General features: G+C 36.9%; 1 protein-coding gene across 1 annotated transcript; it reads right to left on the bottom strand.

The window, feature by feature from the left end:
* Positions 1-5314: 5314 nt before the first annotated feature.
* LOC142619649 (zinc finger CCCH domain-containing protein 48) lies at positions 5315-14528 on the bottom strand. Its single transcript, XM_075792851.1, has 9 exons — positions 13762-14528; positions 13587-13682; positions 13071-13160; positions 12720-12821; positions 11493-11639; positions 11210-11329; positions 11035-11094; positions 5924-6021; positions 5315-5797 (listed from the first exon to the last, which is right to left on the bottom strand). Exons 1-9 carry the CDS (start codon positions 14245-14247, stop codon positions 5653-5655), a joined length of 1344 nt encoding a protein of 447 aa, XP_075648966.1. The 5' UTR covers positions 14248-14528; the 3' UTR covers positions 5315-5652.
* Positions 14529-15400: the final 872 nt, after the last annotated feature.

Below are 15400 nucleotides of genomic sequence, written 5' to 3'. Positions count from 1 at the left end.
TAAAAATTATACATACATACTGTAGGGATAAAAGACCAGGAAAGTATGTTGGGCCGTGGGCCTTGTCCGAAGACACTTAGTGGTCCGAGGACATGTAGGCAATAGAGAAGACGTAAGAGATGAAACACCACGAAAAAATTGTAGTTGCGAGAGTTATGGAAGATAGTCCAAGGAATGCCTCCTCGGCTAATCAAAGCGGAGGCGAGAAGGATTGGTCAGCCCACGAGGGCAACTTTCAAAAGGTTCTACTGATAAAGGTAAATGTCATGGAAGCATAAAACGAAGGGAAGCTGTGAAATATCTAGGGGAAAGTTGCTACCACCGCATTGAATGCTCTGCAACTAACCCTCTGGCCACATTAATGTAGAGGTAATACCTAAACAGTAGTAAGCAGCCTTACAGCTACTTTCAAAGACTTCTGAAATGTGCTGATGGGATAGGGATCAAAGCCAATATCTAGACCTACACGTGGATGGTGGAGAGGGAGAAAGGAGGAATATATAATGAGGAAGGAAGCCCCTTACAGAGGGGACGGGAGCTTGGAAAAAGGAAAAAACACTGTAGTAGTAAGAATAGAACTTGTAACCCAATTCAAGGGAAGGATACATCTGGGCTCATTACAATCATTGTTTGATCTATTAAAGTCTAGGTTTCCAACCCACTCTCTATAAATTTATTGTATTGGGCTCTTTGGACCTGAATCCTTCTTCTTATAGGCTAAGGAACCAAATCTAGTCCTTACACATACATATATGAATTTATTTATTTATTTTGCTTAAATGTTTAATCAACCTCATGAAATTCATTTAAAAGTAATGACGTTAAAACAAATAAATAACTACCCTAAAGATTCAATTGTATATTCATAATCTTTATGTTTAGAAAGATCTTCACTTAAATTTAGCTATATCGAAGTATACTAAAATGCTACATTAATGTGACTCAACAAAAGCATAGCAACAATAAATGTCATGCTTAAGATTTTAGATATTACAAGTTTGAGATTTATTTTATTTTATAATAAATTTGGATTGTAATTAGATGCTTTCAACTCTAACATGTCTTTTCGTATTATATAAGTGCACAAAAATAAATCGAAGTGGACCAACATGAGCTGAATGATCTGAATGGACTGAATTGGACCAAATGAAAAAAAATGGACCAAATGGAGAGAATAGGACCGAATAGGAACAAGGTGAACTGAATAGGACTGAAGTGGGTAGAATGGATGGGAAGGGACCAAATTGGATCGAATAGGACCAAAGTGGACAAACTGGATCGAATAGAAGCAATGTGGACTGAATAAAACATAATAGACCAAATAGAACTAAAGAGAACAAAATGGACCGAATAGAACCTAATGGCATGAATAGAACTGAAGTGGATCAAAGTGGGCAGATTGGACTGAATAAAACCAAATAGAACCAAAGTACATATAATGGACCGAATAGGACCAAAGTGGATAGAATTGAGAGAAGAGGACAAAATAGGACCACTGTGGACCAAATAGAGCCAATGTAGACTGAATGGACCGAATTAGACCGAAGTAGACAAAATAGGACCAATGTGGACTGAATAGACCGACTTAGACCGCAATAGACAGAATTAACGACCAATGTGGACTGAATGGACCGAATTAAACCGTAGTTGACTGAATAAGACCGAATGGGCCGAATTGGACAGAATAGAACTTCAATAGACAAAATGGACTAGATAGGACCAAATTGGACCGAAAATGACAAAATGGACCAAATAGAACCAATTTGAACTAAATAAGACTTTTAAATATTTATCATTTTTATTGCATTTTTAGGGCTCATATTTCTAATTTCTAATGTCTATTTTAGTTTTTTTTTGTATTTTTTTTTAACTCAAAACTAAAGAGGTTAGCTCAAATTTAATATAATTTCATACTTTTCAACTCAAATATGAAGAAGAAAAAAAGTATTTTTTGAGCTAAACATGAAAAAAAAAAAACTGACCGAGTGGTTGAAGTAGGACCTAATTGGACCGAATAGAAATTGTTTGATTTTTAAGGAAAACAAATTATCTTCAAAAAGTTTTAGAGAAAAAATTATACATTATATTACAATACAAAATAATAATTTATTCACACATATCGCATGGGTCTACTACTAGTTTTGAAAACAAAACTTGACAAAACACAAATGACTACATGAGAATTGTTGATGCCCATTTTTGCAAATTCATACCCAAAAGCCTATGAGAAAGAAAGCCCAATAAGTTGCATGACGCAAAAGCCCATATGGAGGAAAGCCCAATGAAAAGTAAGGCCCAAAGGCCCACCAATAAGACCAAAGAGCAAGAGAGGTCCAAAGGAAGAAATGCAAAGGAAAGCGATCTGCAGTAGAATACAAATCTGCCGCTAAATACAAATTTGCCGCTAAATACAAATCTGCCGCTAAATACAGCTTTGCCGCAGAATACAGTTCTTTGGCAGAATGGCTTCGAAAAATTGAGCCTAAGACCCTTTTAATCCAATCAACATTATTTGGGCCATAAAGGGCCAAATCCTTTTGGATAAAGAAGATAGGCGTGAAAGCTAATATGAAAAAGCAAGATGAAAAGAAACAAGGAACAGCAGGAAGTGTCAGCAACGGGAATCACGTGAAGAAAAGAAAAGTCAAACCAAAGGAAATGACAAATGCAGCAGGAAACGCATGAAGAAATAAGACAAAAAACACGCAGCAGAACAAAACAGAACTAATCTACTACAACAGAAATGGCGTGGGAACGAAAAAAGACAAAAACAAAGGACAGTGGAGCAAGCACAGAAGGGCCGGAGCACCACCAACCTGTACCCAGCCAATGCAAGGGAGGTGGGGCCACGATCAAAGGATTCAGAGGGTGTGGTTTGGTGGTGAGGGGAAAAGGGGGTCTATATTTGGTTTCCTGCCATAACTTCTTTTGGGAGTATACCTTGTTGGGATGGTATCTTACCCAAAAGAAGTAGTAGATGGTTGGGACCATTTGATGCATGCCATAAAACTAGGTAGTGAGGTAGCCCAATCCTTACACATTCGAACCTAGAGATAGAGGTATACAGCAAGAACAAACAAAAGGGGATTTTGACGTGAAATAAGTTGTGGTGTAGCAAACATGTACTAAGCAATGGCAGTGGTCGGGGCAACCAATGGATCGGTGGGTAATCTTGAATGGATGTCCACAACGAATCAAAAACAATTGGTAAAGCCCTAAGGGTAAAATGGAGAAATCTCATTGAATTAGCTCATTATAAAAGGAGGTAGCCATGGATGAGAAATGGGAGACTGGATAGAGGAGGGACCGAATGAGGAGAAGGGAGACCCAATAGAAGAAGCACCTAAGGGAAAAGACCGAAGTGAGAAAAACAACCCACGGCAAGAGAGTAGTAAGAAAACTAAGATTAAAAAAAAAAAGAACAGAGGGAAAGAAAGAAAGTGGTAAAAAGAAAAGAGAAAACACGGCAAGAATAGGGGCATGCATCAATAGACCATCTTTTCCCTCCCTCTTAGCAAACTCACTCTTTGAAATCTCCAAAAAATAATAGCTAGTAGCCATTTAGGCCTATTCTTCAAAATGCACAACTTTGATGGCGGGAGCCTATGACAATGTTGTTCAAGTTGGGGTTTGGGTTCCTTCTTGGTTTACTTATTCTATGGGAATATTCAATACTTGATTTTCAATTGCAAATATATTTGATTTCTCTCATTATAACTTATATCTGTCGTATTTAGTCATCCTGCTATAGCATGTTTTTATCACATTTGCCGCATCAGTTGTCCTGCTGTGGTATCTTTACTTGTTGTACTAGTTATTCTGCTGTAGTAACTTTTTTAATATATTTACCGTGTTAGCTATTATACTATCTAAACCTTTCCTACTGAAGCTTTCTTCTCTTCTTATTATTACGTGTTTTACTTTTGACTTATTATCCTACCATAAGTATATATATACATATATCTTGTTTTCTCATGTTCTACAGAATGCATTTTATAGATGTATATGTGTATACGTATAAGTATATTTATGAATATATGTATGTATATATTTGAGAATATGCTAACCCATGTAATCTAACACTTGCTTGATTGGTATTTTCTTTGGGTTTTAGATTTGTTTATGTGCAGGAAGTTGAAAAGTATTTCTGCAGAAAATGAAGAGTAGTCATTCACAGCAAAAAGCTTAACTGCACGGCAGACAGTTTTATTAGCACAGCAGAAAGCTTTATTAACACAGCAGAAAGCTTAACTGCACCGCAAACAGCTTTATTAGCACAACAGAAAGCTTAACTGCACAACAGACAGCTTTATTTCTACAGAAAATGAAGAGTAGTCATTCACAGCAGAAAGCTTAACTGCACGGCAGACAGTTTTATTAGCAAAGCAGAAAGCTTTTTAATACAGCAGAAAGCTTAACTGCACGACAAACAGCTTTATTAGCACAACAGAAAGCTTAACTGCATGGAAGACAGCTTTATTAACACAGCAGAAAGCTTAATTGCACAACAAAAAGCTTTATCGCGCAGCAGACAGTTTTACTGCACAGTAGAAAAATCAGACCTGCGGCAAAAACTAGAGAAAAGTTCTTTTTGCGGATGAAACAGAGGATATGCTCAATTTGCAGCGTCTTTTCTTAGACTTGGACTCAACGTTTGTGCACAAACTGGCAGCGGCAGAATGGTACTTTGGAGCCCATTCCGCGGAGCGCCAGGTCCAACTTCCTTCTTAGAAAAAGCTTAGACTAAGCGTTATCCAATAACATCAAGACACATGTCTAAGGTACAAGAAACGTAAACAAACCCCTCGTATATCAAACAAGACAAGACACGGGTAAAGCAATTTCTTGACAAGTTTACAATCTATATAGCAATGATTTAGGATTTTCGAAATGGAGAATGCTTGTAGAAAAATAACAATACAATATCAGAGTCAGGTCATATCATGGGGTGGTAAATTGCTATTAACATCATCATCTCGTATGTTTTGGGCTAAGATAGCAATGTCACAACCTATTACAACATCCTAAACGAAGAATCCTTCAAAATATTCCAAGCAGTGACCAGAAACTCTCGGAATAATACTGTACCATTTTAAATTCTATGTATTTTGCCTGTATCCAAGTCAAATCCACAATGCACAACTCATCACACACCGAACATACTATGCTCTTAAGTGTGAAGTCTGCAAAACCATCCCAGAAGGACACGTGCATTCAGAAGAACCCAAAAAGGGTGGGGGTGAAAGTCGCTGTATTCGAACTATCAACAAAACATAAGATGTATACATGATCAAGTACAGAACACACGATGAAATTTCAGTCTCAATGCACATTTTAACATTTTCTTGCAGCAAGCAATATGAATATTTGCTCAATTTTCATCATGATTTTGTCAAATGTTACAGCCTTGATAGGGGCCAAAATGCCCTTCATAATTACGGCACACAGCAAGGAGACAACAGCTTTGGTGCTGAGAAACAGAGAACACATACAACGGTACTACCACTATAAACTAAACCCGAAAACTGGCTTTCTCAACTTATGATTCCTCCTTAAACTCACAAATTACAAAGGGACCCAAAAAAGAAAAGTGAACTCAACTAATCAATATAATCAAGAGAAAAATGCAGAGGGCAATATAATTGATGCCACTCATCGAGTTGTAGCAGTTGATTCGGCCAACCACCGCCACACTTTCACTTGACCTGCTCCATCACCAGTAAAAAACAGGCCTCCGGGACCCATCTGAATTGCTCGAACCTCCTGTTTAGCATAAATTTTACCTCTCTCGGAAAATCTAAAGCAGGATAGACCAACAAAAAACATATACAACGGTTCATTAGGTTCTTGAAAACACAAATAGATGCTAACAAAAATATTAAATAAAATGGAGGACACAAGTCAAAACCAAGAAAATACTCACGATGGCAAATCATAAAGATGGACAGTGTTATCATTGCAAGAGCATAGCAAGATGGGCTTGGATTCTAAATCATGCATCCCACACAGTGTAAGCAACCCCTGCAGCAGACAAAATCATAACTTCATTAAACCAACTATACTACAATATAAAAGAAACTCTCTTTCAAGATGTATGCGACATTTAATTACTAAAGCACAACATCTTACTTCAAATATAAAAAAAAGAAAGGCAATAACATATCATTTCAAATAATGCCACCCATATTCACTAATTTCTAAACAAGAATCCACAACCAAATGTTTCCTCATCTCAGATAACGTCCTACTTCAAACAAATATAAGTACTAAATAAATTAAAAGAAATCAACAACCAAAAACCAAAACTTTTTAGGGGGAAGGGGGGTAAGCAAAAATATAAAATGAGAGAAAGTACACTGATTGCTGAAATAATAAAAAATTTCCACGTGAAAGACCAACGTCAAATTACTCATGGTTGAATTATATCATATGAAATAGAGGTTCCTGGGGATGGTGTTTCATACCATCAGACTGCCCTCAAACATGTACACACAAAACGAATAACATAAAATACCACAAAAAACAGGACAACCTTCCCCACAAATTCTGGTATAAAAGCTCAACAAGTAATTGAGTAGATATGCATCACCTGCAAAGGGCCAAAGGCACCCCTAAACAGCCTTAAAGATCAAAAGCCTCCACCCCTAAAAATAACTAACGCCGACACATACCCCCAAAGAGAACTAAAAACAATCTTTTTTGGTCCAATTCTAAAACCAATCCTTAGTGTCCAAATGCTCCAACGATCCTTTTTACTAAAATGAGCCAAGTAGCCTATTATTTGAAAACCAACTTAAGAAGTATACATGCACAGAAAACCTTGCACAGAGTAAATATCATGGCCGATCTTTAAGCCTCCAACAGTTTATCAGCACCTACAGATCTGAACATGCAAGCCAAGAGGAGACCTCATCATAATCTATAATCCAAATCATCAGATCCTCATTGTATGTTTAGGAATAATCTTATATGCATTCCCATCCCAAAAAATTTAATTTAAAGCCTTTTCCAGAATCATAAATTTCCAAAAGCCCATAGTCCAGCACATCACGACTCAGAACTTTGATAGAACTCTAAATTTTCCCCTTGAAAATGGACAACCTTACTAACAATCCCTTGAAGGTTTTCACATATGCAAATTTGACACCAAAAACCCATTTCCAAGTCCTAGACATTACAATTGCCAGTAGATGCTTCCTCAATGACTTCTTTTAATGCATCCAACAGAATCCTTCTGACGCTAAACAACAAAGATAATTCTGCTGATAAGAACTCCAGAGAGAGATCATGATTTATGGCACAGCAAAGCTGGCTGGATATACAGCCAAGATATGCCCGATCAGAAAATTATTTTGCTCCACTTGAAAGCAGTTTGGATTTATATTGCACAGACCACACTAAAAATCTCTAATAAGATTACAAAGCAGCCGTGAAGAAATTCACTCTTGACTACTCGAGCCCCCAACTCTTTGAATGCAACTTTTTATGCTGAAATTAGACACAATGTGAATTAGATAGTTCCCAAAAACAGGATGGTTTTGGTCTCCCAAAGAAGAAATGAAAAGAACATAAAAAGGTCTTCTACATTTTAATTTGCCAGCTTATGGGGAACTCATGGTCACAGAGAGTTTCAACAATTCATACAGATTACAACTGAATTAGAAATTTTGAAGTAAAGGCAGCATCATGGGAGAGAAGTGATGGAATCTTCTTTCTTCTTGAAAAAATCACCTCTAGATGTGAGAAGACAATATACTCAGTAATTGATGCCAAAAAAAAAAGCAGAAGTCATTTGATCACACATAAACAAATCTATCTGAAGCAACAGACAACAATACTTCAATGAAATTTCAACAAACACGCAAAACAAACTGCATATTTCTTTTGATCACGCATACTCATACATAACAAATTGACATGTTCCAAGAGAAGTAATCTCTTGCAAAATCATCAGTCAAGAAAAAAGAACAATTTGTTAATGTTTATTATCTCCTATTAATATTCAACCACACTGAAGCTTGCAATGTACTATTTATTTGGCCCACGTTTGGTATCTCAACTTGGAATGCATTACACAAACTTCAAGGCATGAGAATACATTTGGCCTTTTTGTGCATGTTTGGTAACCCTTTTTTTTACACAAGAATGCATTCTTTCATTTTTCATTTTTGGAAGCTGAAATGAGAATCCTCAAAACTGAAGGATTCTTGTTTTTTGGTAATTAAAGAGACATTTTATTGAAATAAGACTACTTCATGTACAATGAACACAAAGGAGTCTAAAGAATTACAAAGTAATAGTATTATGTACAGAAATCAGAATGACGGCAACTTTATAAACTCATAATGGAGTTACTATTAGTGAAACCCCATACACAAGACCAATCAAATAAAGAGCTTAGGAAAAATTGCTATCAATTGAGTCCTTGTACTTTCCGCATCCTCAAATACAGTGACCAAGCAACCACCTACATCCCACAAACCCACTCAATCAAACCTTGAACCCAAAACCCCAATAGGGAGGGTGGAAGAAAGACAGGATGGTTCAGCGATGGCCAAGCTCCCCAGAGAGAGAGAGAGGATAAGAAGCAGGTCATGTCTACGTGTGTGGCCCTCCTTTTCCTTTTAATATTTTTTATAGGTAAAGATATACATTGCAAAGAGACTACTTCACGTTCCAGGAACATGGAAAAATCTGAAGATTTACAGATGACATAATTATATACAGACAGAGACAGAACTACACTTGGACTGAGGGGGGGGGGGGGGGGGGGGCATCCCCCCCCCCCCCACAACTATATTAGAAAAATTGACTTTTGTATGCGTATAAATAAAAATATTAAAATATGATCCCAAAATTTATATACCTGGCCCCCCTCCCCAACAAAATTAACAAATTGACCCATGAAACCCAAATAGAAAAAATATCTAACCTACCCTTTTGCCCAGTTGTCCCAAAAAAACTTCAGACAAACCAAAAAGACCAATCAAACAAATCACAAATCTAGATAACAAGTATACCCTTCAGGCAATATAGCATATCAGGCTCTTCCTTCTCTAATCTGACCTCTCTCTTCTCTGAAATCTCTCCTCAGTTCCCTCTCTCTGCTCTCTCTAAGATGTGTTGTGTGAATGGTGAGCTTGTGAATGCCTAAATGGATAGAGGGGGTTGTGGCACGTTTTTGCTATAGTGCTAGATGGAGTATATGTGTGTCAACTTTTGGTTCAAAGGATAAGTAACTAATGATAAATGTTGTACTCATCCAAAAAAAAATTTTGAAAAAAAAAGGTGTAAGTTATGTCTAATTAACACATGAAGAGTACTCATTCTACAATTTATTTTGATACTTCATTATTTCCCTATCTTATAATAAATCCATTGTTCCAAAAATGAGTCCCAAACAAAACCAAATAAACATTGATTTTTACATTGGATAAAATCTCATGACTTTACAAGTCAAGAAATTATTTGAATGCTATGAACATGTAAAACAATCCTCATAATTTATATGACTTTTATAGATTTGTAAATAATGGGAAAGTCAACTACTAGGTTTGATTTTTTTTTAAAGAAAATACAAACAAATTAGAAGTCTTTACTGATATCCTATTTTATGAAAATCATCGAACAACATTTTGAAGAATCACTATTGATGAATAAGTATTAGTTCATTGCAACATGATCATAGATTATGTCCACAGATATGGCATTAAGATGTTAATGGGCATCATGAAATTCAACAAACTAATATTAAGCTTCCCCCCCCCCCCCCCACCACCACAACTTTGAATCCTTATATTTTCCTTGTATACAGAAAGAAGACAATGATAGGAACTCTCGAATGGAGGTTTTATTAGTGAGACCCCATGCACAAGACCAATCTAATAAAGAGCCTACTATAAACATAGCTAACAATTGAGTCCCTGTACTTTCTACATCCTCAAACGTATGTTATGTTCCCTTCAAAATGTCCACATCAAACATAGCAGCACTAAATTCTAATTGTCAGACCAATGCTTACCAACCCAATTCCTCCACAACTTGAGCGCAGCAGTGAAATATAGCAATAGATGATCCACTGACTCCCCACTACACCGACACATACAACACCACCCTAATATCTTATAACCTCGCTTAAGGAGACTGTCAGACGTGAGAATCGTCCCCCATGCCGCAATCACAGCAACAACAAAAAAACACCACGGGTCCTTAATATAAACCCAACCTGACCCTTATCTCTTACCTAGCCCAATCAGATCCAAATGCATTCTAAACTAATTTATAACCAAACACAATTACATTAAGCATAATTATTTTTTAAGAGAAGCCTTGGCGTAATACCAAGTGTAATTTTTTAGAAAGATGTATTATTCTATCATGCATTCTATTAGGATACACTCCACTGGAATACACTACCAAACACTACCTCAGTATCCTCTGAATTCCACCAAGGACAAAACAGCTTTTATTGAAAACTGATATTATATTCTCTTGAATCTTGCAGATCTCTAAAGCATGCCATCTAGAATGCTAAATGCAGATTAATCTGACAAATTAGTGATCATTTTCATAATATCGGGTTATGAAAAGACCCTAGAAGTTCAAAGTAACTCTTAAAAATTCCAGATACAGCACAGGAGTCTTTCAAAATATAATGTGCACGTAATCTGCCTTCAAATGAAAATTGATCTTCCAATAGCAAGGCACCTCCTCCCCTTATAAGTTCTAGGTGGAGGGTGAAGTCATGAGTTCAAGAATGTAGCTTACCAATAGAACATAATCTATCAAGATAATTTGAACTCATGACCTCATCACCCTCCACCAACTTCATTTCTGATAAAACCAAGATAGTTTGATAATTTCAACAACATACTAAGAACGAAAGAAGATCAAATGCTCCTTTTATCAATATCAACATCTGAATTCAACTAAATGGATTGACAAGCCCGCCAATTTCATTTCTGATATAGCTAACCTATTTAAAAATAAAATTTTAATATGCATGAGAAAAATAAAATATCACAAACCACATACATGATCTTCATTGTGAGTGTATGTTACTTCCAAATTCCCACTTTCTGTAGCAACCCACACCTGCACAAAACAAAAATGGAACAACATAAAAACTTTGTAGCTCTAGTGCATATTTAGAATCTAGAGATATATACATACATATATATTAAATAAAATAAACATTAGAGACATCAACCTTTATTGTTTTGTCTAATGAGCATGATAAAAGAAACTGGTCCCAACAAAGAACAGACATCACAACTGAACTATGCTCCTTTAGTGTCTGTACACATTGCAAAGTTTCAAGGTTCCAGACCTGCAAAAAGGCACATATGATTTTTTAAGAAAAGAAAAAATTCAAAAAGCAGGAAAAATGCATTCCAAATGCAACTACTGTGTGTCCCTCAAAATAAAACTCTAAAAGTACACCAATAAAAAGATTAGATACATAGAATAAAATGATATTGAAACCAACTTACTCTTATAGAGCAGTCCATAGAACCAGAATAGAGTCTATTAGCTCCAACTACTAATGAAACAACTCCGAGGGTATGACCTTTAAGTGATGCAGCCGGTTCAAAAGTGTTGGTAACTACATTAAACTTCCATGCCAATATAGACCCATCCTGCATTAAATAAAATCTCCAATAAATACCAGTAAAATAAATCGATTCCACACACACACACCAAAGAAAAAAGGCACATACACAAGCAGACACAAACAGGGACAGAATGTCTCCCTAAAGATGCAATGGATTTTCGCTACAATTAATTCAAATCAAACTATCAAATCTGAATTTCAACAAAACCAAGGGTCCACATGTACCACATTTTTATTTAAAGTATATACCCCTGATAGCTATGAAGCACGGGTGCGGGTGCGGGTGCGGGTACGGGTGCGGGTACGGGTGCGGGACTTGGCAATTTTTGAAAAAAGTGGGTGCGGGTGCGGCGGGACTCGGCAATTAAAAAATTATTAAAAATATTTTTATTTATATTTTCTATATATTTTTACTATTAAAATATTCTTAAAAAACATATTACTAATTTACTATGCCTTGATTCACAAAACAAAGAAAGAAAAAAGCAAGAAACACAAAACACAACACAAAACCAAAAAGAAAACACAAAAAAGCAACAAATATTCAAAATAAAATTAAGGAATGATAGATTTAGGGTTTTTGGATCTCATTTAGAGCCGATTTCGGTTGTTGCAACCTGATTCTCGGCCTGTTTCGGCCGTTTCGGGCCCGTTTCGGCCGTTTCGGTCGCCGGCCGATACGGCCGAAACAGCCCGATTCTGGCCGAATCGGCCCGAATCGGCGCGAGTCGGCGCCGCGTCCGCGCAAGTCGGCGCGAGTCGGCGGGAAAAATAAGATGCCACGCGGCCGGACGCCGCACCGACGCGCGAGCAGCGGCGTCCCTCGCGCGTCGGCGAGTCCCGCCGCGTCGGACGCGGGTGCGGCACCTCCGGTGCCACGTCCGTGCATCCCAGCCTGATAGGCACCGTGACCACCTTTAAAATCCTTCAATATCAAAATTCCTCCCTCAATAACATAGTTAAAACAATCTGATGGTTCACACAATGATGCAGTCCTACACATCAACTAACCCACCGCTAAAAGTTGTAATAAAACAACTCTTACTGAACATTGAAAAAAAAACATCATACTTAACAAAAACGTACTCATAGTCCAAAATATTACCTGTGTACCCGCAAAGAGCAAATCATTACCCACAACCATGGCATAAACTTGTCCTACAGGTCCACTAAGACTCAGTTCAGAGTTCTTTAGTGTGTTCCATGCCTGCAATATCATTATCAAAATCCCATTAAGCACGATATATTCTACTCACTGCTTGGCCAAGAGAGAGGAGAGACAGAGAATATTGTTATACTCACACTAATAAGCTCACAACAGTAACAACTTAATATAACCCCTCTCCCCTCCCCCCTCCCCCCTCCCCCTTCCCAAAAAAAATAAATAAAAGAAGGAAAGAAAGGAACCGTTACATCACACTATAAATTTTAAAAACAAAAGCTTGAGGTTGCCTACCTTGACAGCATTTGGGATTCCAACAAAGACCCAATGTCCTTCATTGATCATACAACCTACTTCACCACCAAGTTGAATCACTGCATTACACTGCAAAGAAATATAGTAAAACCATAACAAATGAACTATGAGAGACAGAGTTAAACTAATCCCAATCAGGGGTAAAATAAACAGTCTATTTTTCAAATTTTATTATAAACTACAGCAATTGCACCAGATGAAAATGAAAATCATCAGTGCAAAAAGAACAGATCTAACTTAAACACTATTACTCAATTTCAAATTCTCACAACAAAATTTATCTTTTTAGCATAAGAAGGTGGCCCCTTTTTTTCCTAGTTTCAATGAGTGCAACTTCATATCTCTACTTAGTACAAACCAAGAAACAAAAAAGTAAAAATTAACGATCAAATTATAAATTTCCCTTCTCTTCCTATAAATTTCCAGCAACCAAACACAAACTTAACTAAAAAATTTATATAATCAAACCCCAAATACAAAAAAGCAAATAACAACCTGCCCAGTTGTACAATCCCAAAGCCTCACTGTCTCGTCTTTACTCCCCGTATAAAGCGAATTCGACTCCGACGGCAACGCGATCCCACTCACAACCTGTTCATCAAAATCCAAAATCAAACCCCAAAAAACAAACAAAATCACATAAACCCTTAAAAAAAAAAAAAACCTCAACCTTTTGATGACCCTCGAGCTGCGCCACCATCGAAAAATTATCACCAGTGCTCCAAGAATGCAAGTATCGGCACTTTTCGCCATAACCACAGTTCCCTTGGATCCAAAAATTACAAACCTTGGGAACCTTCTCGGTAGGCTTATTGTTACGCGTCAGAGTTCTATTACCGCCGCCGCCGCCGCCGTGGGCTCGGCCCCAAGTGTTGTTGTAATTGGGCCTGGAGGAGCGTGGGCCGGAGAAGGAGGAAGAAGAAGAGGAGTAGTCATCGGAGAATCCACCTCCTCCGCGCTTGGAGGAGCCGTTGGGAGGCGGAGGTAGTTCTCTGTGAAGATAGGGACATGGATGGCGGTTGCAATTCCCGGCTCGCCAATGGTAACACACTTTCTGGATTTGATTGTTGTTGTTGTTGTGGTGGTGGTTCTTGGAATTTTCCACGGGCCCACCTAGTCTCTGAAACACTCTCTTGCTTCCGCTATCTACATCCATAGCTACGAACTCCGATCAACGATCAATCCCAATCCCGATCCCAATCCGATTCAAATGTATCAGAAACCCTAAATCTCAGAGAGATTTTTTTTTTTTTTTTGGGGGAAAATTGAAATTTGAAATTGACGAAACCCTAGAAAAATTTGTTGATCTATGTGCTCTGTGTCTGTGTGTGGCGGGGGATTGAGGTTGAAGGAGGTGGGGGGAGAAAGAAATACGGTAGGAGAGGAGAACGCGTCGACCGTACGAGATGTTGTGAAATTACGATACTACCCTCAATCGGATATTGCACTATATAGTTATACTAGAAATAAAATATGGGAAATTGTGTGTCTTGATTGTACTCTTTGAGAGTTTGGAGCGCGCTGGTGTCGGTTGTACCTTTGCAAAGTTCTGAAGTGGAACGGGAGAAAGGGTGAGTTTGGTTGGGCTTTTTAAAAAAGTGCATAATAAAAAAGTTGAGTTTTGAAAAAGTGCATAATGAAAAAGTGATTTTTCAAAAAGCTGAGTGTTTGGTAAAAGCTGTTAAAAAGTGCTTTTTGAAAAAGCTGAGTGTTTGGCTAAAACTATAAAAGTTGCAGTTTGAGGGACAAATTACTAAAAAGGACAATGTATATATAAAGGAGTTTATTTCATACTTATAATTCAACTACTTCATATACTTACTAAATAATAATAATAATAATAAAAAATTTATATTATTGGTATTATTTTAATAATGTTTGGGCAATTATTCTTTTTTAGTGGCATAATTATTTGTTATTACCATTAATGACTTCTTATTAATATTAATTAAATCTAAACAATTTTCATCATCATGAAGCACAAAATGAAAATGTAAAAAGATGATAAAATATACATCAATAATCCAAGTTTAAATTGTGCTATATAAAAATGTAAAAAGATATAAAATACATACCAATAATCCAAATATAAATTGTACTACATGATATTATACAAAAAAAAAAAAAAAATGCAACTACTAATTATTACCCCCCCAAATAGAATTTGCAATGGAATCACGAAGAACCACCATTGCAGGATCTGTTAAAGTTCCTGAGTTTTGCTCATAACTGCTACATGCTTCACTATTACGTTCTCTTCTAGAAATTGAATCTTCATTGGCATTGTTGAACTCCTTATCATCCCTATC

The sequence above is a fragment of the Castanea sativa genome, chromosome 12 (genome assembly GCF_040712315.1).
Source record: "Castanea sativa cultivar Marrone di Chiusa Pesio chromosome 12, ASM4071231v1".
In the NCBI taxonomy this organism is placed as follows: Eukaryota; Viridiplantae; Streptophyta; class Magnoliopsida; order Fagales; family Fagaceae; genus Castanea; species Castanea sativa.
Note: the sequence above shows the minus strand (reverse complement) of the source record. Positions and strands in the feature narration are given on the sequence as shown.

Bases quoted from the DNA above. Each gene is read 5' to 3' on its own strand.
- LOC142619649 (XM_075792851.1), bottom strand. From the start codon at position 14,247: ATGGATGTAGATAGCGGAAGCAAGAGAGTGTTTCAGAGACTAGGTGGG. The intron at 13,683-13,761 runs GTTGAGGTTTTT...TTTGATGAACAG, and splicing joins AGCTCGAGGGTCATCAAAAG to GTTGTGAGTGGGATCGCGTT. The intron at 6,022-11,034 runs GTATGTGGTTTG...TGTCTGCTGCAG, and splicing joins ACACTCACAATGAAGATCAT to GGGTTGCTTACACTGTGTGG.